General features: G+C 61.0%; 3 protein-coding genes across 9 annotated transcripts; 2 read left to right on the forward strand and 1 right to left on the reverse strand.

The window, feature by feature from the left end:
* The first annotated feature begins 1047 nt into the window (after positions 1 to 1047).
* LOC123947485 (protein SCO2 homolog, mitochondrial) lies at positions 1048 to 2675 on the forward strand. Of its 4 annotated transcripts, none has more exons than XM_046013744.1 (2): positions 1048 to 1185; positions 1834 to 2675. In XM_046013744.1, exon 2 carries the CDS (start codon positions 1847 to 1849, stop codon positions 2645 to 2647), a length of 801 nt encoding a protein of 266 aa, XP_045869700.1. In that variant the 5' UTR covers positions 1048 to 1185; positions 1834 to 1846; the 3' UTR covers positions 2648 to 2675. The 4 variants fall into 4 exon arrangements, with proteins under 4 accessions (XP_045869700.1, XP_045869699.1, XP_045869701.1 ...); XM_046013743.1 differs by having other exon boundaries at positions 1172 to 1289; XM_046013745.1 differs by lacking the exon at positions 1048 to 1185 and adding an exon at positions 1202 to 1326.
* A 133-nt stretch (positions 2676 to 2808) lies between these two features.
* Positions 2809 to 15753, reverse strand: NCAPH2 (non-SMC condensin II complex subunit H2). 3 transcript variants are annotated; one of them, XM_046013741.1, is made up of 20 exons: positions 15532 to 15753; positions 10074 to 10175; positions 7527 to 7582; positions 7333 to 7417; positions 7187 to 7255; positions 6981 to 7060; positions 6755 to 6888; positions 6414 to 6494; positions 5837 to 5967; positions 5078 to 5140; positions 4680 to 4746; positions 4407 to 4514; positions 4258 to 4311; positions 4046 to 4116; positions 3876 to 3966; positions 3720 to 3788; positions 3572 to 3624; positions 3386 to 3487; positions 3143 to 3292; positions 2809 to 3077 (listed from the first exon to the last, which is right to left on the reverse strand). In XM_046013741.1, the coding sequence occupies exons 1-20, from the start codon at positions 15637 to 15639 to the stop codon at positions 2937 to 2939; spliced, it is 1815 nt and encodes a 604-aa protein (XP_045869697.1). In that variant the 5' UTR covers positions 15640 to 15753; the 3' UTR covers positions 2809 to 2936. The 3 variants fall into 3 exon arrangements, with proteins under 3 accessions (XP_045869697.1, XP_045869698.1, XP_045869696.1); XM_046013742.1 differs by having other exon boundaries at positions 3176 to 3292; positions 3569 to 3624; XM_046013740.1 differs by having other exon boundaries at positions 3569 to 3624.
* A 92-nt stretch (positions 15754 to 15845) lies between these two features.
* LMF2 (lipase maturation factor 2) lies at positions 15846 to 20365 on the forward strand. Of its 2 annotated transcripts, none has more exons than XM_046013739.1 (14): positions 15846 to 16004; positions 16454 to 16707; positions 16855 to 16883; positions 17015 to 17232; positions 17308 to 17486; positions 17874 to 18015; positions 18154 to 18288; positions 18361 to 18466; positions 18540 to 18636; positions 18704 to 18886; positions 18966 to 19134; positions 19267 to 19378; positions 19456 to 19548; positions 19631 to 19900. In XM_046013739.1, exons 1-14 carry the CDS (start codon positions 15911 to 15913, stop codon positions 19767 to 19769), a joined length of 1950 nt encoding a protein of 649 aa, XP_045869695.1. In that variant the 5' UTR covers positions 15846 to 15910; the 3' UTR covers positions 19770 to 19900. The 2 variants fall into 2 exon arrangements, with proteins under 2 accessions (XP_045869695.1, XP_045869694.1); XM_046013738.1 differs by having other exon boundaries at positions 15847 to 16004; positions 19452 to 19548; positions 19631 to 20365.
* Positions 20366 to 21615: the final 1250 nt, after the last annotated feature.

The following is a 21615-nucleotide window of genomic DNA, read 5'->3' on the forward strand; positions in this document are numbered from 1 at the left end:
GCAAGAGCACGGGTGAGCACCTGCGCCTCCTGGACACTGTGTGGCCTGTCTGGGTGGGGGTCCTGACGCGAGCTCAATCTCTCCTTCATAACTCCGGCAGGTCCCATTGCCTGCCGGGGCCTGGACGACCGCTTCAAGTGGAAGCCCGGGCGCAGAGCCTGGACCTGAGCTCCGGGACCCTGGCGCCCGGGAGCAAGGGGAGTTCCAGGCGCCCGGGGACGGAGGGGCCCGGGAGACCTCCGTCCCTCCCCACCAAACCCGGCGCCTTCCCTTCTCTGAGTTCCCATGCCCCTTCCTTCCCGACCCCTGGCCCTGGCCACTCTCCTCGCTGAGTCCCGGACTCGTCCCGGATTCTCCCCACCCCCCGGCCCCCGGCCCCCGGCCCTCCCCCAGGGCCCCCCTGGTCCCCCGCCGCGGCGCCTGAGGCGGGCTCCGCGGAGCTTGTCTGGGGGCAGCCACGCTGGGCGCCGATCCCCGCCCCTCCTGGCGCCCGGTGGCCTGCAGGGGACGTCGTGCCCTCGGACCGCGCGCCCTGCGCCGACCGACACACGGCAGTAAGGCGGGAGAGCGCGAAACTCGGTCCGTGCCCCGCGCGCGGGCGGTGGGAGAGAGACTCGCGTCCGCAGCCGCAGGGGCCTGGAAGGGGCGGGGCCAGGGAGGAAGCCCCGCCTCGTCCTGCACTTGGCCTCAGGCGGCATCCGCCACCTTTTGCGCAAGCGCGCGGGGCGGCGGGGCCGCCGCCTCGCGCCCGCCTGCGCCTGCGCAGGCCCTAGACGCATGCGCGAGCGTGCCGGTAGTGCAGGAACCTGGGGACCCCGACCGTGCTTTGTGGTCGAGCCCGCGGCGGCGACTGCCTCGCAGAGGGCGGGACTATCCCGGGACTCGCGATACAGACGCAGGGTCCCAGAGAGCCCGGTGCGTGGCCCCTGCCGGTGTCCGCTTTCTGACCTTACCGCTCGACAGACAGCTGCGCGTCCCGGAGGGCGCCCTGGAAGTATCCGGAGGCTGCCTTCGCTTGCCGGACACATCCCGCGCACAGCTTAGAGTGCGTACGTAGAGCAGGAAGCTGGCGGGCAGAGCCCGGGGACGTGCGGAAGGTCGTCCAGCCCCGAGCGCAAGCCACGGGCCGTGGCCGAGACCAGACGCACAGGAATCCCCCCGAGGATCTTTTCAGCAGCTGAACAGGTGAGGGGGAGTCCTCGGGTGTCCACCTGGCCGACTTTCCAGGGTTCCTGCGAGAAAGGCACGGAGCACCCCGAATTCGGTGTCGGATCCCAGATGCGAAGAGGGTAGGCTTGTGCCAAGTCGAGACTCGCTTCTCCCCGGGTGAGAGCACCAGGAAAGCCGCACGTGGAAGGCGCCCTGTGGGCGGACTGGCGTGGGCGCGCAGGGTCGCTGCTGAGCGCGGGGTGGGCAGGCCGCAGGAGGGCTGGAGGAGTCCGTCCTTGGAGGCGGAGACCGGGCTCTCCCGCCTCCTTTCAAGAAATGGGGATTTATTGCAAACAGGCGCGCATGCTCAGGAACTCGGGCAAGGCGTGCACTTGGCACCTGAGAGGGCGAGGCGCAGGAGTGCCTCTCAGGCCACACGGAGCGGCGAGCGCAGAACCGGGGGTCAGCGAGGGGGGACACGCGTCACAGGCATGGGCGCTGGGGGACACCTAAGCTGGGGCTGTGCTTAAAGCACTTCTGTGCTCTGTGGAGCACTAAGGAGCGGGGGCAGTGCACTCGACTGTGGGCTTGGTCCGTCAGACGGTGGCAAGTCTCCCCAGAGCCACAAGGGTTGGCTCGGGGCTGAGGCCACTACAGGCCCCTGACCCCTGTACTCTCTTCCAGGATCATCAGGCCCATGCTGCTGCTGGTTTGGGCACCCAAGGCTTGGCACAGGCTCTCTCCGCTCAAGCCCCCAGCCCTTCTCTGGACCCGGGGAGACAAGGTCCTACATGTGGGGTACCAGCGCCTGTCAGGGCAGGCCCCTGGAGAGCAGAGCAGGCAGAGCCAGGCCAAGGGCCCTAGGTTTCGGACCAGGCTGCTGATCACTGCTTTGTTTGGGGCTGGGTTGGGCGGGGCCTGGCTGGCGGCGAGAGCTGAGAAGGAGCAGCGGCGGTGGCAACAGCGGACAGAGGCCCTGCGCCAGGCAGCCGTGGGCCAGGGTGACTTCAGCCTGCTGGACCACCGGGGACAGGCTCGCAGCAAGGCCGACTTCCGGGGTCAGTGGGTGCTGCTGTACTTCGGGTTCACTCACTGCCCCGACATCTGCCCAGACGAGCTGGAGAAGCTGGTGCAGGTGGTTGAGCAGCTGGAGGCCGAACCAGGCCTGCCCCCCGTGCAGCCTGTCTTCATCACCGTGGACCCCGAACGGGACACCGCCGCAGCCATGGCCCGCTACGTGCAGGACTTCCACCCGCGGCTGCTGGGCCTGACTGGTTCCGCTGAGCAGGTCGCCCAGGTGACCCGCAGCTACCGTGTGTACTACAGCGCTGGCCCTAAGGACGAGGACCAGGATTACATCGTGGATCACTCCATCGCCATCTACCTGCTCAGCCCCGATGGCCTCTTCACAGACTACTATGGCCGGGCCAAATCCGCACAGCAGATCGCGGACAGTGTCCGGCGCCACATGGCTGCCTTCCGCAGCGTCCTGCACTGAGCCAGGTCATTAAAGAGGGTGTGATGAAGCTGTGTGCCTGTCATCTGTCCCAGGAGGCCAAGGCAGAAAGGGCTCAGGACCTGGTCACTTGCCGAGAGGGTAGGGCACAGGCAGCCCTTTCCCTGCGCAGAGCAGGAGTTTAAGTTCCTTTAAGGGTGAGGTGGGATGGCAACACCATTTTATTCGGCTGGGCCAGCCAGGACACAAGGGCGGAGTGAGCAGACTGCATGCCCAGCACCCAGGAGGGATGGACCTCCAGAGCCCAGCCCTCAGCCTCAATGCTCCGCACTCAGGGCTGGGCCATGGAGGGGGCAGCGTAGGTCTGGAAGCGCTTGTGGGCCCGCTGGTGTGTGAGCAGCCTCAGCGACATGGTGTCCACGGCCGCCTCCAGCCCCGGCTGCTGGGCGATCTCCACCGTGTGGTCGTTGGCCTGTAGGGATGAGGCGTCAGCGGCGTCGGGGACCACTTCCCTCCCAGGCTCCCCAGGCCACTCACCAGCTGCAGGGACGCCAGCATTGAGCGACACACCTCGAAGGCAGGCTGGCCAGCTACTAGCTCCGCAAAGGGACACCACTGGTTAAGCTGGCTGAACCTGGACACAACCTGGTCCCCGTAAGTATGGATGTCAAAGGGCACGTGCTGTTCCTGCAAGGAGAAGGGGCACGATCCTGGGGCAAAACCAAGGCAGGCAGCAGGGGAGTCCCCACTTCTCAGCCAGAACTTGGCCCAGCCCCTCACCTGCTCTTGGAGCAGGGGCTGGATAGTGTCCTCCCAGTTCCGGATGCGCTGGCTCAGCTCCGTCTCCTGGACGAACTTCTGAGAGGTGGCGATGAAGAGCTCCTGGGGGGGACCAGGGAGCTGGCACCTTCTGTGCAGGCCCCCCCCCCCCCCCAGCAACCCGCCACTCTCGCTCAGACTCACCACATTCCTTCGGACCAGCTCCTCGTAGCGCAGGGATGCTGGCACAGCCTCTGCCTCTGGCAAAGGGGCATATCGTGAGCCGATATGGCCATGGGCCACACCCTCCCTCCCTCTCACGGCCCCCTGGCCAGCAGGCCCCTCTCAGACCTACCCAGGTCAGCAGCTTCCCCAGGCTTTGCCTCCTGAGGCTCTGCGTACTCCTCAGGCTCGAGAAAGTCATCTGCAGAGAGAGAAGCCCCAGCAGGAGGCAGGTTTGCTGGTAGTGGAGGCTGAACCCCCACCCCAGCCCATCCCAGTAGGCTCCCACCTGCTGCCCCCAGATCCTCCAGGGAGTCCTCCAGCTGGTCCTCCATAGGCCACAGCCCTTCCTCAGGCCTCGGCAGCCACCGCTCAGTCATCTGTACAGAGAGCACCTATGAGGGGCACTGCTGTCCCCACTAGGGGCCACGGGGGGTCCCGACAGAGGCCAGCACTGACCTCCCTCCTCTGCAGCTTCCGGAGAGTCTCCAACTGCTCCTTCACATGCTTCCAGTACAGGACCTCCATGTCTGCACACAAAGACCTCGTGAGAGGGGCTCCCGTGTCCTGCCCAGGCACTCCCAGTCCACTTAGAGCCTTAGGGGAGGCAGGCAAAATACGGCACAGAACCACTGTTCCTCAGAAGGGTGCGCTCACAATCCTGACCTCACCTGCAAACGACGGGCCCTTTCGCCGGGGCCTCCTGCTGTCGGCGTGGTCGGCATCTTCAAGAGAATTTGGTCAGCGGGAGCCGAGCCATGTCCCTGCAGGCGATACCTGGGCCCTCCCGCGCCGGCCCCACCCCGCCCTCTCCACTCACAGGCAGCCAGGTACCACTGGTTGAAGTCCTGCAGCTTGGCGGCACCTTTCCTCTTGCGCTTCTGTCCCGGAACCTCCTCCACGCAGGGGGGCACGGAGAAAGGCCTACCTGGGGGCACGAGCACAGCTTGGGGCCCTGGGGCAGGGTACAGCACCCACATGCGCCAGGAGCAACTGCGCCAGGGCGCACAGTCCCCACCAGGCTCCCAGCGGGTACAGAGCCCACCCTCACCGACCACGGGTGCCCAAGGGAGGTGTCCCTCTACCCGATTACCTTTCTTGAAAGGCTTAGAGTCCAGGGAGTCAAAGGGGTCCAGGCTCTGCCAGGGGTCTGGAGTCTCCTGAGCACAGAGCACAAGCAGACACTGCGGGGGGCACTGGGGATGCCCACCCTCAAAAGCCCAGACACTGAGTGCAGTGACAGCCAGAGAAGGGCTAGCCACATTCGATCCAGAACCCAAGGGGGACACACCAGGGAGGGAGGTGCCCCAGAGCGCCAGAAGAGGTGACTTTAGTTTCTGGAGAAAGGGAGATTCCTTGCAAGAGAGCCAGCATAAAGGGCCTCTGGCTAGGAGCCCAGGCATCCAAGGCTCTGAAAGCTAGCCAGGGTGAGGGCAGGGGAGCCCCAGCACCACCTCCCTGGCAGGGGGTCTGAGCCCCACTACCCCTCACCTTCACCAGGGACGCCGGCTGCCGTCGCTCCCGTAGCACACACTGACCAGGCTGGGCAGCGCTCTGCAAAGAAATAGCCCACGGATCCGTCTCTCCCCCTCCTCCACCCAAGGCTCAGGCAACCCAGCAGCTGTGCTCCAGGGCCAGACGTCAAGAACCCTGTAGGGACCCTCTGAGGGCAAACAAAACTCTAGGAAAATTTTTAGGAGAACATATAAACTAGTAAACTAGTGGTCATGGGGTACTTTTATTTTTAAGAAAAAAATAAACATGATCCATCTACCAATCAAAATGAACAAGTATTAACATCTTCTCCTCTGTGCATCAGTTTCTCAGCTCTAGGCTGAAACACAAAGCTGACCCTGGGGGTAGAAGGAAGCCGCCAAAGCCTTGGAGCCCATTCCCTCCTGCAAGCCTGACCTCGAGGAGTCAGCTTTAGAAACCAGCTGCCGTCCTTGGTGGGAGCTACGGACACCACAGGGCTTGGACTCTGAAGCCCAGCTCCCTCCCGAGGAACCGCAGCTGTTCTGCTCAGGAAGGACGACAATGCGATCAGCACTGCCCCAAAGGGCTGGGTGCAAAGCCAGGTCGAAGGCTGTCTGGAGGGCGTACCCACAGCCCCCGTGTGCATGGACCAGACGGAAGGAACAGAGTGCGACGGGCCTGCGGGCAAAGCCCAAGCGCTGACTATCCCATCGTAGTGGGGGCAAGCTTGCCCGGCTGATGCTCGAGCTTTGTAGGCTTCAGTCAGGGTCCTACCTGCTGCGGGCTCCTGGGTTCCTGGGGCTCCTGAAGGGCCTCAGGGGCTGGGGCCTCAGGGAGCTCTCCTGCCTCGTCTGCGTCCTCATCCTCACCACCACCTCCAGGTGCTGGGCCTTCGGGAGAAGCACCTGAGCAGGGAGGAAGACACCAGGCAGGAGGTGGGGGGCCGCCCTTGGCCAACACCCCGGTGAACCCGCGAGGCCCTTCCCTCACTGAGCCTCATTCATCAGACCCAGGGAAAGCAGCCGGGCATTTCCCACTCTTCTCGTCATGCCCCTCCGTTCTGTTTAGCTCCTTTTACTCTTAGCAATTTTCCCCCGAAGATGCCACCCTCTGCGCTTGCCCAGAGAGGAGGACTAGAGCCAAACCTCACAACTGGCGCAAGAACGGTCAGAGGGCAGTCATGAGACCAACAAGACTGCACAGTGGGCCAAGGTGGGGAGAGAGGCCGAGGCCTGGGCATGAAGAAGCCAGGCTTCCTTGCTCCCCACGCCTCACCCGTGGGGTAGCTGAGCAGAGCCCCGTGCCCCCCACCTCCATCCCCGCTGCAAGTCCACACGTCCTCTCTTCTCACCGGACTCCTGGGAGACGCCGAGCACAGGGACAGGACTGCACGCAGCAACTTCCATCGGCTGCTCTTCAGCCCTCTCAACCTCTGGGAACGATGGGAGATGGGACAGGGTCAGCCCTCGCCCTCCCCCAGGAGGTCCCTCCCAAGGGCTGGGCAGGGAGGGCAGAGACCTGGCGCAGGACTCGGGCACCCTGGGGCTGAGCCAGCTATGGCCAAAGCCAGGACAAAGGGGAACTGCACCAACAGAACCATCTTCAGTGCAGGTGCCTGGGGAGGGAGACGGAACCAGAGCTGGCAGGCACAGGGGACCCTTCCTTCCCAAGCCCCCACGTGCAAGCCCTCACCCTTCTGGCTCCTCGGCAGCGGTGTCTCCACTGGGGAGATGCCGACTGGCTCCAACATGAAGGCTCCCCTGGGGTGGGGGGTGCACGTATTCATCCTAAAATCCTTCCGGCTGGCTAGGACCTCCCCCTGACAGCTGTGCAGGCAGAAACACAGCCACTGCAGAGACCCTTTCCACTGGGCCCTCTCCCCTTAGCTGACTTCCCTCCGCCAGGCTCAGGCCCGTACCTGTACAGGGGGCTGACGTTCTTCTCCATCTCATGAGGGGCCACAAGGGCCATGGGCAGGAGAGGGACAATGAGGACCTCCTGCATGGAGGCCAAGAGTGGGTGAGCCAGAGGCCCCGGGGGCTCCAGGTGGGGAACCCAGGCGGGAGACGCCTTCCCACAGCCCCTGCGGCTCAGTGCAGCCCCTACAGAAGGAGGGGCACTCACACGGAGGGGCAGGTCAGTCCTCAGATCCACATTAGCACGCGAGTCAGGGAGGTCATCCAGCGACAGGAACTGTGGGGAGACAGAGCTCAGGAGCAGTGCCGGGCAAGAGGGCAGGGGGCAGTGGCCAGCCACCCAAGAACTCTCACCTGGTCCTCCACTTTCTGGGGAGCCATGGAGCTGGTGTCCCCACTGGCCCCATTTTCCTGCACCGAGGAGAGCTGCTTGGCCCGCCTGAGAGAGAATCAATGCACGGTCATCTGGGAGGCTACACGGGCCTCCCCTGAGCTGCATGCGGAGCAGACACGCAGGCCTCCACCTCCGGGCTCAGACCAGTACTCACTTCTTGCCAGAGATGAAGTCGAGAGCCTGGTAGACCAGCGAGTAGAGGTACTCCACCTGGGGACCAGAAGCAGCCAGTGAGGAGTGGAAAGAAAAGCCCAGCCTAGATGTCCCAGGGCCCTCCCCAGAGCCCTTGCTGTGTACACACACAGACAAGCCTGAACACGGAAAAGCCAGAACTTCCAGCACAAGTCCTGCCAATGTGGCTGCCGGAAAGACTTCTCCAGTCCGACCAGCGTGTCTCATCAGTTGTGGTCCTCTCCTCTTCCTCTGTCCCCACACTCCAAGCAGCCCTGCTTGCCTTCACTCCCACACACCGGCCTGCGTGCGGCCACTAGCCCATCTCCGTGCCGACCCCGTCCAGCACCCAGAGCTGGCTCCCTTCCCTCCGCAGGCGTGGGCCACCGGTGCCCCAGCCACAACCTGGGGAGCGCACCACGACGGGGAGGCTCAGCATTTCTGAGATGCCGGCCAGCAGGGTGTGCACGTGGGCCACCTCTGGGCCATTCCTTCTGCAGTAACAGTGCCTAAGAGCACACACCACTCTCTCTTCTTGGGCCTTTTTTCTTCTTTTTCTGTTTTCCCACCAACAGATGTTCACTGCACATCTTTTATGTAAGGGGCCTGGCACCAGGCCCTGGACACAGCGGTGAGCACGACGGATGGCGGCCCCCACACATGGGCCCCGTTTGTTAGGGTTAACAAACATGAAGTTTTTAAGTTTGCCACAATATCTGTGCTCAGGCTTCATCCCATCTGGCCTGTCTGAAGCAGGCATCAGAGCTGCTCCGGTTTCAAAGGAGAACGAACTGGGAGAAAGTCACCGGGATCGGGGTAGGTCCGGGATGTGCGGCCAGGGACGTGTGAGTCTCAGGCTGTGTGACCTCATCTGCACCCACCAGCTACATGTGGCTTTACCAACTTGAACTTAAGTTAATGAAACTCAAAATTCCTCCGTCACACTGGCCACACGTCAAGGGCCTGGTGTCACGTGTCCCTAGTACTCACCGTCTTTTGACGGCTCAGGTCACAGAATGGCTCCATCATTTCAGAAAGTCCTACTGGACGCTACTGACCCCCCACCTCCCAGGCGTCACTGTTACACGTTCCTGCACTTGCTCAGCCACACACCCACGCACCTATCTGTCACCTCCCATCTTGTGCAAAGCTGGCTGCAGACATCCCTTCTTAGGACAAATGCAGGACGTAGGAATCTGGTTTAATGGGACTATCTAGGACCAAAACCAAGGAGATATTAAACTGTTTTAATGACTTCAGCTGCCCAGAGGTAAATCCACTGGGTCCCATGCAAGTTAAGCCCGAATGGAGATCACTCGCCTTCCCTTCCCTAGTTGGGACCCCATTACACACGTCCAAACGCTTACCCCTGTGCACCTTTTCTCTTCTCCCACCACTAAAAGCCAATTCGGACCAGGGCCGTCACGCACGTGTCCTTGCTCCCCCACCAGGGCTGGCTGAGCGCAGCTGGAGGAAGCGCACGGCCCGCACCCTCAGTCAGTCTTGTCTGCGTAACCCTCGGGCGTCCTCTGCTCTCACCGAACTTCTCTCTCCGAATTTCCGACCCAGGAGCTGATTCTCAGTAACTGACTTTTACTCTGTTATGAAAATCGGGGCCTCAGGCAGGGACTCCCCAAATGCCTGTGTCCAACTTCTCTACATCAATACTGACTTCTCCCTCCAGACTCCTGAGTTGGGGCCTAACAACCCGCGGCCCTGACCCACTCCTGAACGATTTCTGCCAGGATCGTCCTTCAGCTCTGTGGTGTTCAAGCCTGGCTGTCACTAAGGACATTTTAAGAAATCCTGATAACTATCCGCTGCCCGGTGCTGTATCACCAGGCCAGGCAGGGTCAGCCAGGTACAAGGTGCACGACGGCTGAGTGGAGGACCGCTGCTTTGCTGACCGCCCATCCTTGTCCCCCTCCCTGTGACCTCTCCTACAAGGGGTCATGTGGCGCCTTCTCACCTCCCCTCCCCCCCCCAGTCTCACCCTCCTCTCACCAAAACCCCTGGTGACCTTCCAACTGCAGACCCACTACACACATGAAAACCTTTCCTGTGTGCGTCAATTCACTACATTCAACAATTTTGGTCTTTTTTTCTTCCCCTTTAAAATTCTCTATACCTCTGACTCCCAGATATTTTTTTAATTTGCCTTGCTCTGACTTCCTTCTGGTGGGTGCTTCCTCAATACTGGTTTTTCTCAAGGTGTTCCCTTCATTCTGCTCTTCCTCTTATTCTGCAACACAGCGCCTGGGCTTCGGGACTGACTAAGTCTGTTGCATGGGGCTCTTGTGTACACCGCCTGAGGGTCAGCATTAGCAGCAAGCCCTGCAAGTATAAACCCACGCCTGTTCCTCTATTACACCCGTTCTGACTGCAAGCCTCAGCTGTGTTACACGGTAGTGAGGAACAGGGGAGACAGCAGGTGCTGGCGAGGCAGGGAACAGACAGGGATGAGCCTGCCACCTGCCCCAGCAGGAGCGTGAACCTCAGTCCATGAGACCGGCAACCACGTGGTGCCCACCTTCTTACTGTAGACACAGGCAGAGCCCTGGATCAACAACGCTGCCTCAATGAAGTTCATCGTGGTCTTCCCTTCGTCGAAAGAGATGCAGATTTGGTCCAGCTGCAAGACACAATACCAGGCACTGGGAAGCCAAAATCTGTGTATACTTCTCCCCACAGAGCCCACCCAGCACCCAGCCTGCAGGGCCTGGTCACCAGGAGGCGCCCCTCAGAGCACCAGCTCTGCTTCCGGCTCTCTGGTTGTCTTTTTTTTTTTTTAATTTTTGGCGGGGAGGGTCAGCCTTTTGGAAAAGGGGGCCCCTGGAGTCTATCAGCCACAAACAGCTAGAGCTGCACAGCAGTTCCCTCCCGGAGGCCTGGCAGCGCACCACACTAAACCCCTCCAAGTCAAGGCTGACTCGGGTAGAATCAGGCAGGAAGACCCCTCACCCAGAGGGGAGGACAGACACAAATCACTGGGGTCTAAATCCTTTGAGCAGAAATTAAGGAAACAATTCCAAGTGAATCCTCTTCCTTCTGCAACCCGAACCTCCCAAGACTCCCCTGAGCCCCAGGTCCTACCACCTCTTCAAAGTCCGTGGTCCACAGACCATATGCCAACAATTCCCAAACCCAACCACAGCGGGGCGGCCTCCTTTGCCACGACCGTGCTTAGAGCCACCCCAAGACAGCTAAATGTCCGCAAGCTTTTTATCTCCATTCACAAGCCAGGGGCTCTCTACAACAGGGCCCCTCTCCTGCACACCTCTCAGCAAACAGCACTCTGAAGCCCCAGTCCATCTGTCCAAGCTCCTCGCCTCTGCTTTCCATCTGCCTGGAATACCGCTCCCAGCTGTGCCAGTGTGAACACTCCTGCGGTGTCGTCTCATGCCTGGGGCTTCTCCCTGCCCTGTTAGGGTCAATTCCCGCCTCCACCTCAGGGCCAGAAGCGAGTGTCCAATAAACGTTTGACAAACTGAGAAGTGCTGCCGTTGGGGCTGAGCCTGGAAGACACTCCCCAGGCAGACGAAGGCCGTGGTCTTCCCAGAAAAGCGACTGCTCCCACAAAGGCAGTCGGCAGACCTGGGATCCAACTAGCCAGGAAAATGAGTATTACGCACACATGTTCAAAACGCAGGGTGTGCTGGAGAGCAAGGTCAGACATTGGGCACTATGGGGGCCCAAAGAAGGGCGAGTCTGGGAGGACACTCCCATGAGGCCAGTTCTACTAATTCTCGAAGGACAGAGCAAGTGTTTCAGATCACTGGAGGAACATGCCAGTCTGAGAGAGTGCAGAGCGTTCTGGAAAAGTGCACGGGTTTCCCGGAAAAGACAGGATATGAAGAAGAGGGCAGCCGAGTCACCCAGGCCCTGAACTGCAGAAGTGGCCCTTTTCTTCTCAGGCTCAGCCGCTGGCAGGGCCTCACACTGCACCCACATTCGAACAACTCCTAAATGCAGGCTGCAGGCTGGACCTCCCGTCTAAGCCGAAACCTGTATGTCCAACTACCTTCTTCAAACACCGCTTGGATGTCTTTTTTTTTTTTAAGATTTTATTTATTTATTTGACAGACAGAGATCACAAGCAGGCAGAGAGGCAGGCAGAGAGAGGAGGAAGCAGGCTCCCTGCTGAGCAGAGAGCCCGATGGGGGGCTCGATCCCAGGACCCCGGGATCATGACCTGAGCCGAAGGCAGAGGCTTTAACCCACTGAGCCACCCAGGTGCCCCCCGCCCCCGCCTGGATGTCTTAACTGAAATTCATACTGGACGGGTCCACACTGAACCGCAGGTAAGCCGGCAACCACCACCCACGGATCTCCTCCCTGTCTTCTCTCGCTTCCCCCGTGCAGCCCATGCCACATTCCCTGATGCTTCCATGCTCCAGCCTCACCTGCCTGCTCCTCTCCACATACCACCAGTCAGCCCCACCTCCTGCCCGGACCCGGCACTGACTGGATTCTCTTCGCCCTTCACTCCCCTTCGCCCTCCTCTTCACAAGCAGGCGGCGTCTGAAGACACAAGATTACATCACTCCACTCAGAACCCTAATGGCTTTCTGCCCCTCTTAGGGAAAAAACCCAAATTCTAGAGAAAGCCTCGCATGCTAACCAGCTTCCTCTCCGTTGCCCCCTCCCCTACTCACTGTAGAGCGGTCACACTGTCCCTCTCCATGGTCGCCCATGGAGCCAAGCACTCTCCCACCTCAGAACCTTGGGACATTCTTCAGCTCTCTCCGACTAGCCAACTCCTTTCACCCAAACTCCTCTTGGAGTCCTCAACGTTCCTTCTGAATCTCTCGTCAGTTTGTTTTTACACACAGACACGGTGAGGAGGGGGGCCTCCACTCTGCCACCTGCTAGCTAGGACCTCTCTTAACCTCTCTGTAGAACCAACACCTGTTCCAACTCTGCATGCTTACCTCCTTAGGATCCATCCTCCCAGAAGGGGGAAGCAGGGACTACTGTTTCCTTGCCACTATTTTCTCAGAGTTTAACACGATTCTCGGCTACGACAGACGCTCAGCAACAATGAACAAATAAACAGATGGAAAAGAACAGCAACATAAAACGATGTGTTAAAGTTTTCTGAGAAAAGAACTTTCTGGGAGCTGCATGGAAAATGAAAAGAAGGGGGGCGCCTGGGTGGCTCAGTGGGTTAAGCCTCTGCCTTCGGCTCAGGTCATCATCCCAGGATCCTGGGATCGAGTCCCACATCGGGCTCTCTGCTCGGCAGGGAGCCTGCTTCCCCTTTCTCTCTGCTCTGCCTCTCTGTCTGCTTGTGATCTCTCTCTGTGTCAAATAAATAAATAAAATCTTTAAAAAAAAAAAAAAGAAAATGAAAAGAAGGGTAAAGAGGAAAGTAGAAGCAGGGAAATCAGGACTTCAGAGGGCAGAGAAGGTCTGGAAGAGCAAACACAGGAAGCATGAAGCAGGGCGGGGCTAGCTGGCTCAGTTAGCAGAGGGAGCAACTCTCCATCTCAGGGTTATAACTTCAAGCCCCACTCTGGGTATAGAGATTACTTAAAAATGATTAAAAAAACAAAATCTTTCGGTGGCCAGGGTGGCTCAGTGTCAGACTGAGTGTTGAGTGTCTGATTCTTGGCTTCAGCTCAGGTCATGAACTCAGGGTTGTAAGACTGAACCACTCATCGGGCTCCACACTGAGTATGCAGTCTGCGTGAGACTCTCTCTCTCTCTCTCTGCCCCTCCTCCCTACGTGTTCTCTCTCTGGAAAAAAAAAAAAATTAAAACTTAAATTAAATATTAAAAAAGGAAAAATAAAAAAAATCTTTAAAAGGAAGGAAAGAGCTGACCAAGCTAGGAAGCAGATTTACCAGGCATCACCAAGCAGCCTGCTCGCTGTGGATACCTGAACCCACCACAGCCCCACCCAGCACAATTCTCCCAATTTTTTTAGCAGCCTGTGTGTTCAAGCAGAGGCAGCAGATCAACAGATCAAGTATTCATTCAACAAACACTTGCTCTGTGTGTACTATGTGCCAGGCATTCTATTATGCAAAGGGAAGAGAATGCACACGCAGTTCCTGCCCTAGCAGAATTAACATTCTAGAGTGGAAAGACCACAAACAAGTGAACAAGTTAAAGAATAACTGAGACATAAGACGATGTCCTGACATACTGACGTAAAGAATACTGACACATAAAGGATGTGTGTCAGAAGAACCAAGGAAAGAATATTCCAGGGGCGCCTGGGTGGCTCAGTCGTTAAGCATCTGCCTTCGGCTCAGGTCATGATCCCAGGGTTCTGGGATCGAGCCCCACATCAGGCTCTCTGCTCAGCGGGAAGCCTGCTCCTCCCTCTCCTGCTCCCCTGCTTGTGTTCCCTCTCTCGCTGTGTCTCTCTCTGTCAAATAAATAAATAAAATCTTTAAAAAAAAAAAAAAAGACCCTGGGTCTAGAATGAGCTCCGGGGCGCCTTAAAGCATGCGACTCTTGATCTCAGGGTTATGAATTCTAGCCCCAGGCTAGGTATAGAGATTCCTTAAAAATAATAATAATAGTAATAAAAATAATAACAATAATAGTAGTAAGTAAATTTCCTTATTAAAAAAAAAATAATGAGTTTCAGAGTTGTAGGTTGATTGGCTCAAAAGAACAGGTGGAGAGAAGCCCCAGATGAGGCTAAACAGTCAGCAAGGCCAGACTCAAAAAAGGAGGTTCGTACTCTCTGTTGAGTGCAGCAGAAAGCCCCCGGGGGGGGGGGGGGGGGGGGGGTGTCAGACAGGACACCACAGCAGCTGAGTCGCTTTTTACCGGACAGAGCATGAACGGGATGGGGCCAAAACAGCTGTAAGGAGCCTGGGAAGGAAGATTTTACATGAATCTGAGGTAAAGAACAGATGAATTCAGGTGAAGTTCTGGGGGTGTAACCGACAGAATCCACGCGTGAACGGGGTGCGAGGCACAGGGTTTCAGCAGAGCAGCCCGTAGCGCTCACCTTCCGCTGGTCAGCAGCGCTATTTACCGCGACTAGAAGAGACATGAAAAGACTAGAAGGGCATGAGTGGGGGGTGGGGGGGATGCAGAGGGAGAGGGAGCAGACTCCCCCCTGAGCAGGGAGCCTGATGCGGGGCTCATCCCAGGACCCTGAAATCCTGACCTGAGCCAAAGGCAGAAGCTTAATGGATTGAGCCACGCGGGCGTCCCAAGAGCTCTAACTTAACACATTAAATCTAGAGTGTCAAGAGTGACTGGACAGAAGATGAATACAGGGGAAAGATCTGGGATGGAGATATAAACTGAGAATTATCCTCGTACACCTGAAACTTAAAATCACGGAAGTAAGTGAGGTGATTGTTCGGGGGAGATATGTAAGCAGCTGGCCCAGGGCTTGCCCAGACGAGCTCAACATACAGAGTGGACAGCGGGGGAAAGTAGGCAAATGACTTGGGGAAAAAAATCAGAGCAGGTAAACCTGTCCCAAAAAAAGAGGGTGGAGCCCGACAAAAGCTGCTGGGCCGAGCACGGTCACATTTCCAGCGCCCCCTGGATCTGGCAGGACGGACGTCGCCGCTGATACGGATGAGCGCGGCGCAGACGGGCCGCGGGGGAAGGGACGTGCTCTAGCGGAGCCCGCAGCTCGCTCCGCGGCCTGCGCCCGGCGGTGCGGTACGCAGACAGACCACGTGTCGACGGCCGCTCGACGCCGGCGGGAAAACCCCTCTTCACCCGCGACCCCGCTGTCTCGAACACGCGCCAAGTCCTGCCCCACCTAGAGAAGAGGACTGGTCGCCACCCACGAACCCCACTCCTCGGCTCGCGCCCAGGCAGCGACCGGGGACGACATCGCCAGACTAATTTCGAGGCCGGGGCGGAGCTGCGCGAAAGGAGAGCCACCAGCCCCAGCCCGAGCGCGAGCGCGAGCGCGGCCAGAGCGCGGGCATCGCAGACGAGGAGGCGGGGCGCGGCCTGCCCGCAGCCCCGGGCCCGCCGCCCCGTCTCGCGGCCCCGCTCACCTCCTCCAGATACTCGCCCAGCTGGGCCGCCACGTCCACCTCCCAGTTCTTAGTGAGGTCGCGGATGGGCTGCAGCAGGTGGGCGAAGCGCGCCTCCACGTCCTCCATGTCCGGGAGGGGCCGGGGCGGCCCGGGGACCGCAGGGCCGTCTTCCAGGGGAGCCAGCGTCCTCAGCCCGCCACTGGCTCTGGCGCCATTTTGCTGTTCCCGCCCAGGGAAAGACCGTCGCACGCGCCGCCGCGCGCACAGCTATGACGCACGCGGCCCCGGCCGGGAGACGCCGCGCGCCGCGCTGGAGGCGGGGCCGGGGGCGGGGGCGGGGCTTGTCGGCGCCGCCGCGGGCGCTTCGGGCGCTTCTGCCGCTGGCCGCGTAGCGGACATGGCGGGCTCCCGGCTCCCGCGGCAGCTGTTCCTTCAGGGCGTGGCCGTCGTCTTCGCGTTCGCCTTCGCGTCCCTCTACACGCAGATCCCGGGTGAGGCGCGCCGCGGGGAAGGCCTCTGCGCGCTCCCGTCCCCGCCGACGCGACGCCGGGAGGGCGGGGTGCGGCGGAGTGAGGACCAGGCCTCGGAGCCCCCGGGGCGGCTTCGGTTCGCGTCCGGCGGGCGGCGGGAGCTGGCGAGGAACGGGGGCGCGCTGCGGCCCGTCTCCCGTAGGCTCCGGGCTGAGAGCGGGGCGGGTGGGAGAAGAGACGGGGAGCGGCAGGACGCGGGCCCGCGGGTGGGAGGGCCGGGACGGCGGAGCCCCGCAGGCCTGCTGGGGTCTGGTTCGGAAGGGGCGGGGACCCGCGGGCTCGCGCCCGGTAGACCAGAGTCTGCAGGTCCCGCAGTCTAGACCTCAGGAGGCGGGTCTGCAGGCCTGCCTGGGGGCGGGGAGTCTGGCCCTGGAGGGCAGCGTCCCGGGCCCTGACGAGCCCTCCCGCAGGCCTGTATGGCGCCGAGGGCATCCTGCCTGCGCGGAGGACGCTGAGACCGCAGGGCAAGGGGCGCTGGCAGCAGCTGTGGGAGAGGCCGACGCTGCTGTGGGAGGCTCCGCAGCTGGGGCTGGACACCTCGCAGGGTCTGGAGCTGCTGAGCCTGCTGGGCGCCCTGCTGGCCCTGGGCGCCCTGCTGCTGCGCCGGCTGCGAAACGGCGTCGTCTACCTGCTGCTCTGGGCGGCCTACCTGTCGGCCTGCCAGGCAAGTGGGGGCCGCCTGCCGCCCCCGTCCACCGCTGGGCCCCGGGTCACCAATTCAGTCCAGCCCTGTCCACCCTGCGCCTCACCTCTGCCTCGCCCGCCTCCACAGACACACGCCCCTGCCCCTTGACAACCCTTCTCCCTGCAGGTGGGCCAGGTGTTCCTCTACTTCCAGTGGTGAGTGACTTCTGGGGGAGAGGCTGCAGGAGGTGGGGGCGCCCCGGGAATGTCTTCTTCTCGGGGAGGACCCGCGGAAGGGAACGGCCTTGATGGGGAGGGGCCCTCTGTGCTCTTCCTTCTCCCCACAGGGATTCCCTGCTGCTGGAGACCGGCTTCCTGGCGGTGCTGGTGGCCCCCCTGAGCCAGCCCCCCCACCATAAGCAGGCGCCCCAGGGTGGGCTGGCAGGGACCCCGCCCCACGAAGGCCTCCCCTTCTGGCTCGTGCGCTGGCTGCTGTTTCGCCTCATGTTTGCCTCGGGTGTGGTCAAGCTGACCAGCCGTTGCCCCGCGTGGTGGGGGCTTACTGGTGAGGGTCCCATCCCGAATGTGGGGCAGCGTTGGGGGTGCTGCCTCGCCCTGACCACCCACTCATCGCCCGCAGCCCTCACCTACCACTACGAAACACAGTGCTTGCCCACCCCCGCCTCCTGGTTTGCCCACCACCTGCCCGTCTGGCTGCACAGACTCTCCGTGGTGGCCACGTTCCTCATTGAGATCGCAGTGCCCCCTCTCTTCTTCGCCCCTGTGCGCCGCCTGCGCTTGGCCGCTTTCTACTCCCAGGTTGGTGGGGGCCTCCACTCTCAGGAAGCTAGGACGTGGCATTTCTCAGCACTGCCAGTGAGCCATCGTCCCACTGGAGCTGGGTGGCTGCTGCAGGTGGTCCAGAAGGCGTCACGAGCAGAAGCACGAGTTAGCAGAGGCAGGTGGGGAGGGGCTGCACGAGGCGTGCTGAGCTTGGGTTTTCTCCAGATGATGGGGAGCCATGGAAGGTATGAGCAGGGCGCAGGGGCCAGTTGGAGTGGGAGTGTAACAGGCCGGGGGTGGTGAGCAGGGGACGGGACGCCTGCTGGAGAGACCCAGGCATGGGTTGCAGAGGGCCTTGAAAGCGGGCTCCAAAGGGCCAGGGCGGGGTAGGCCTTGGAGCTCTCAGTGCAGACCTTCTCCCAGGTTTTGTTGCAAGTACTGATTATCGTCACTGGCAACTACAACTTCTTCAACCTGCTCACTCTGGTGCTCACCACCTCTCTTCTGGATGACGGGCATCTGACTGCCGAGTCTGGCGATAGCCACTGCCGAAAGAGACCCACATGTGAGCGTCAGCTTGTCCCAGATAGCCAGGTGTTGTCAGCCCGACGGCCCACCAGCAAGTTTCCTCCCCTCCGACACCCCCCAAGGGAGCCCTGCTCTGGTTCCGCCCCAGCCGACCTGTGACTCTCTTGCCCGGCAGCCTGGCCCAGGGCGCTGCGGGCTGTGCTGTCTCTGCTGTTGGAGTTTGCCGTCTACGGGCTGCTGGCCTATGGCACCGTGCACTACTTTGGCCTGGAAGTTGACTGGGAGCAGCATGCTGTCCACTCCAGAACCAGTGAGTGCCAGCTGGGGGGCCAGAGGACAGAGGCCGGACTGCCCCTCCTCACATCCCTTTTTTTTTTTGCAGCCTTTACCTTCCACCAGTTTTCCCAGTGGCTGAAGATGGTGACTCTGCCCACCATGTGGCTAGGGGTGGCCTCCCTCGCCTGGGAACTGCTGACGGCCCTCTGGAGGTATGTGGTCCGGCGGGGTGGGGTAGAGCTGTGCAGGGCAGGCCTGACGGCACTTGGGTCCCCTGCCCCCCAGGTGGACCCAGGTGCGCGGGTGGCTGAGGAAGTTCTGCACTGCGGTCCAGCTGCTCATCTTTGGCACTGCCACGGTGGCCTTGTTTGTGATCAGCCTGGTGGGTAGTCCTCGGGGAGGAGGGTGGGGGCTGGAGGGGCAGCGCTGAGCTTCTGCCCCCGCTGCAGGTTCCATACTCCTACATCGAGCCCTCGAGCCATGGGCATCTCTGGAGCGGGGCACACCGGCTGTTTGGGGCCGTGGAGCACCTGCAGTTGGCAAACTCCTACGGCCTCTTCCGCCGGATGACCGGTCTCGGCGGGCGGCCCGAAGTGGTGCTGGAGGGCAGCTATGATGGGCATCACTGGACGGTAAGCGTCCCCACAGGCCGGGGCGGCGGCGGGGGGGGCCTCCGGTCCAGCGGCCGGTCTTACATGCTCTGCCGGGCAGGAGATAGAGTTCATGTACAAGCCCGGGAACGTGAGTCGGCCGCCCCCCGTTGTGGTGCCCCACCAGCCCCGCCTCGACTGGCAGATGTGGTTCGCAGCCCTGGGCCCACACACTCACAGCCCCTGGTTCACGAGCCTGGTCCTGCGCCTGCTGCAGGGCAAGGACCCTGGTGAGACCTGGTGGGGAGTTGCGGGGTGGGGGCTCATGAGAACGTGGGAGGGTCTAGGGGGAGCAGGGTGTGTGGGGAAGGGAGGCCGGGGCTGAGGGGCCACCGGCCGTGCTGAACCCCGCGCCCTCGCAGTGGTCCGCCTCATCCAGAACGACGTGGCCGAGTACCCCTTCCACAAGCAGCCGCCCACCTACGTGCGGGCCCAGCGCTACAAGTACTGGTTCTCACAACCTGGGGAGCGGAGGTGAGGCCAGAGTGCTGCGTGGGGGGCTGGGGTCCGGGCTCAGGTACCCCCTGAGCACACTGCCCTGTTGCAGCCAGTGGTGGCGACGGCAGTGGGTGGAAGAATTCTTCCCGCCCGTGTCCTTGGGGGACCCGACGCTGGACACGCTGCTCCGACAGTTTGGCCTCCAGGTGGGAAGGCACGAGGGGGCGGGGAGTGACCCTCCCCTACAGGAGTGGTCTCCATGGACGTTCCTCGATCCTGCGCCCACAGGACAAGAGCCCACCCCGAGCCCGCGGCTCCGGCAACACCCTGGCCCAGGCCCTCCGCTGGATTCGGAAACAGCTCTCTCCGCTGGAGGCTTCCACCCTGCTCTGGGGGCTACTCGCCGCAGTGGGGGCCATTAGGGTGATGCAGGCCCTGCTGGGGCCCCGTTCCCCCCGCTCCTCCCCTCTGGCCAAGGAGGAGAAGCACAGGCCAGGCGCCAGGAAGGTCTCTGGAGCTGTCAGCAGACAGGCCGCCCCAGCCCCTGACTGCTGCAGCGGCAGCTCCCAGATTCCCAGGAGGAAAAAGTAGCTGCGTTCTGCAGCCCCGTGTCCCGGGAGGGTCATGGTGCCCACACATCTCTGGCCTTCTGTGGCAGGACATGATCCAGCCAGTGTGCCTTAGCCGACCGCCGTGACGGATGCAGGTTGGGATGCTGTTCTCTCAGGCAGGTCTTGGCCGCCCCGCGGCCTGGAGGGCCCACTCACCCCAAGACACACGCCAACCCCAGCCTAGCCCCTGGCCTTGACCCACAAGGCAGACATATGACCCGGCTCAGGGTCTTCCTCAGGACGTTATAACCGGGGCTGTGGGAAGCCCTTTCCCCTCTTTAAGGAGCCAAGTCTGATGCTCCTGACTCCCGCCCCTGCACGAGAGTGGGTGAGGCAGACCTGCTGAGGAAGTGAGGCGGGAGGAGGGAAGATCCTGAGATCCGGGAACCAATAAAGGTGCCTCCGTGCCCGACCTCGTGTGTGATGTCTCCTTTCCACTTCACAGACCTGAGAACGGCGGGCCTTCCCTGCCTCTGGCAGGGCACAGGTACGGTCCTGCTGACAGCTGACCTGGCTTCTAGGATGCCTTTGTTCTCCCTTTTCCGCGCTCCCCTTGTAAGATAGACGCAGGGGTGTGGTCAGGCACAGCCTGCCTGACCTGTCGGCACCACACGCCAAGTCTGCGAGGTGGCCAGTGGTGAATGCTAGAACCCTCCCAGCACCTGAGAACTCACCAGAACCTGGCTTCTTCCTTCTTTCCTGCCCTGCTTCCTTGTCTCGAAACGGCTGAAGGGTCAGGCCCCGGACTGCCTTGGGCAGGGCAGGCACCAGGGTCGCCGCTGGCCGAGTGTGCTGTAGGGTATTGGCGGGGAGGCAGGAAGGAGGAGGAACCTATCTGACCACCCAGGAAGAGGACCTGTGGCCGCAGGCATTGGGGGCACTGCTCCGGTTTCTGTTGGGGTTCAGTGGTCAGTCGGGAGGTCCCTGCCCTCTGGGAACTTGTACACCGACCTCCCCTGCCCCAACTGTCCTCAGCACTCACCTCTCAGGCTCTGACCCCACGGACCCCCAGTCGACCCCCCATGCACTCGGCTCCGCCCCCCACCTTGACCAACCGAAACGGCTCTGAGCTCAGTCTCTGCACACAGCCCCGCGCGGCTGGCACAGACCTGCGACCAACGCTTCCGGCGTCTTCCTGGGGCCTCCTACGTGCGCCCTCGGCCAGCTGTGAGTTGACTTCTGGTTTAGTGTGTTTAAAATTCAAAATCGTTCTTTTCCTTCAGGTTTTTATTTCACATATCAAAACATATATTTTTTTAAAGATTTTTTTTTTTTTTTAAAGATTTTATTTTATTTATTTGACACAGAGAGAGATCACAAGTAGGCAGAGAGGCAGGCAGAGAGAGGAGGAAGCAGGCTCCCTGCTGAGCAGAGAGCCCGATGCGGGGCTTGATCCCAGGACCCTGAGGTCATGACCTGAGCCGAAGGCAGAGGCTTAACCCACTGAGCCACCCAGGCGCCCCAAAAGATTTATTTATTTGACAGAGATTACAAGTAGGCAGAGAGGCAGGCAGAGAGAGAGAGGAGGAAGCAGGCTCCCAGCCAAGCAGAGAGCCCGATGCGGGGCTCGATCCCAGGACCCCGGGATCATGACCTGAGCCGAAGGCAGAGGCTTTAACCCGCTGAGCCACCCAGGCACCCCTCAAAACATATTCTTATGAA

Source organism: Meles meles, chromosome 7, assembly GCF_922984935.1.
Source record: "Meles meles chromosome 7, mMelMel3.1 paternal haplotype, whole genome shotgun sequence".
NCBI lineage: Eukaryota > Metazoa > Chordata > Mammalia > Carnivora > Mustelidae > Meles > Meles meles.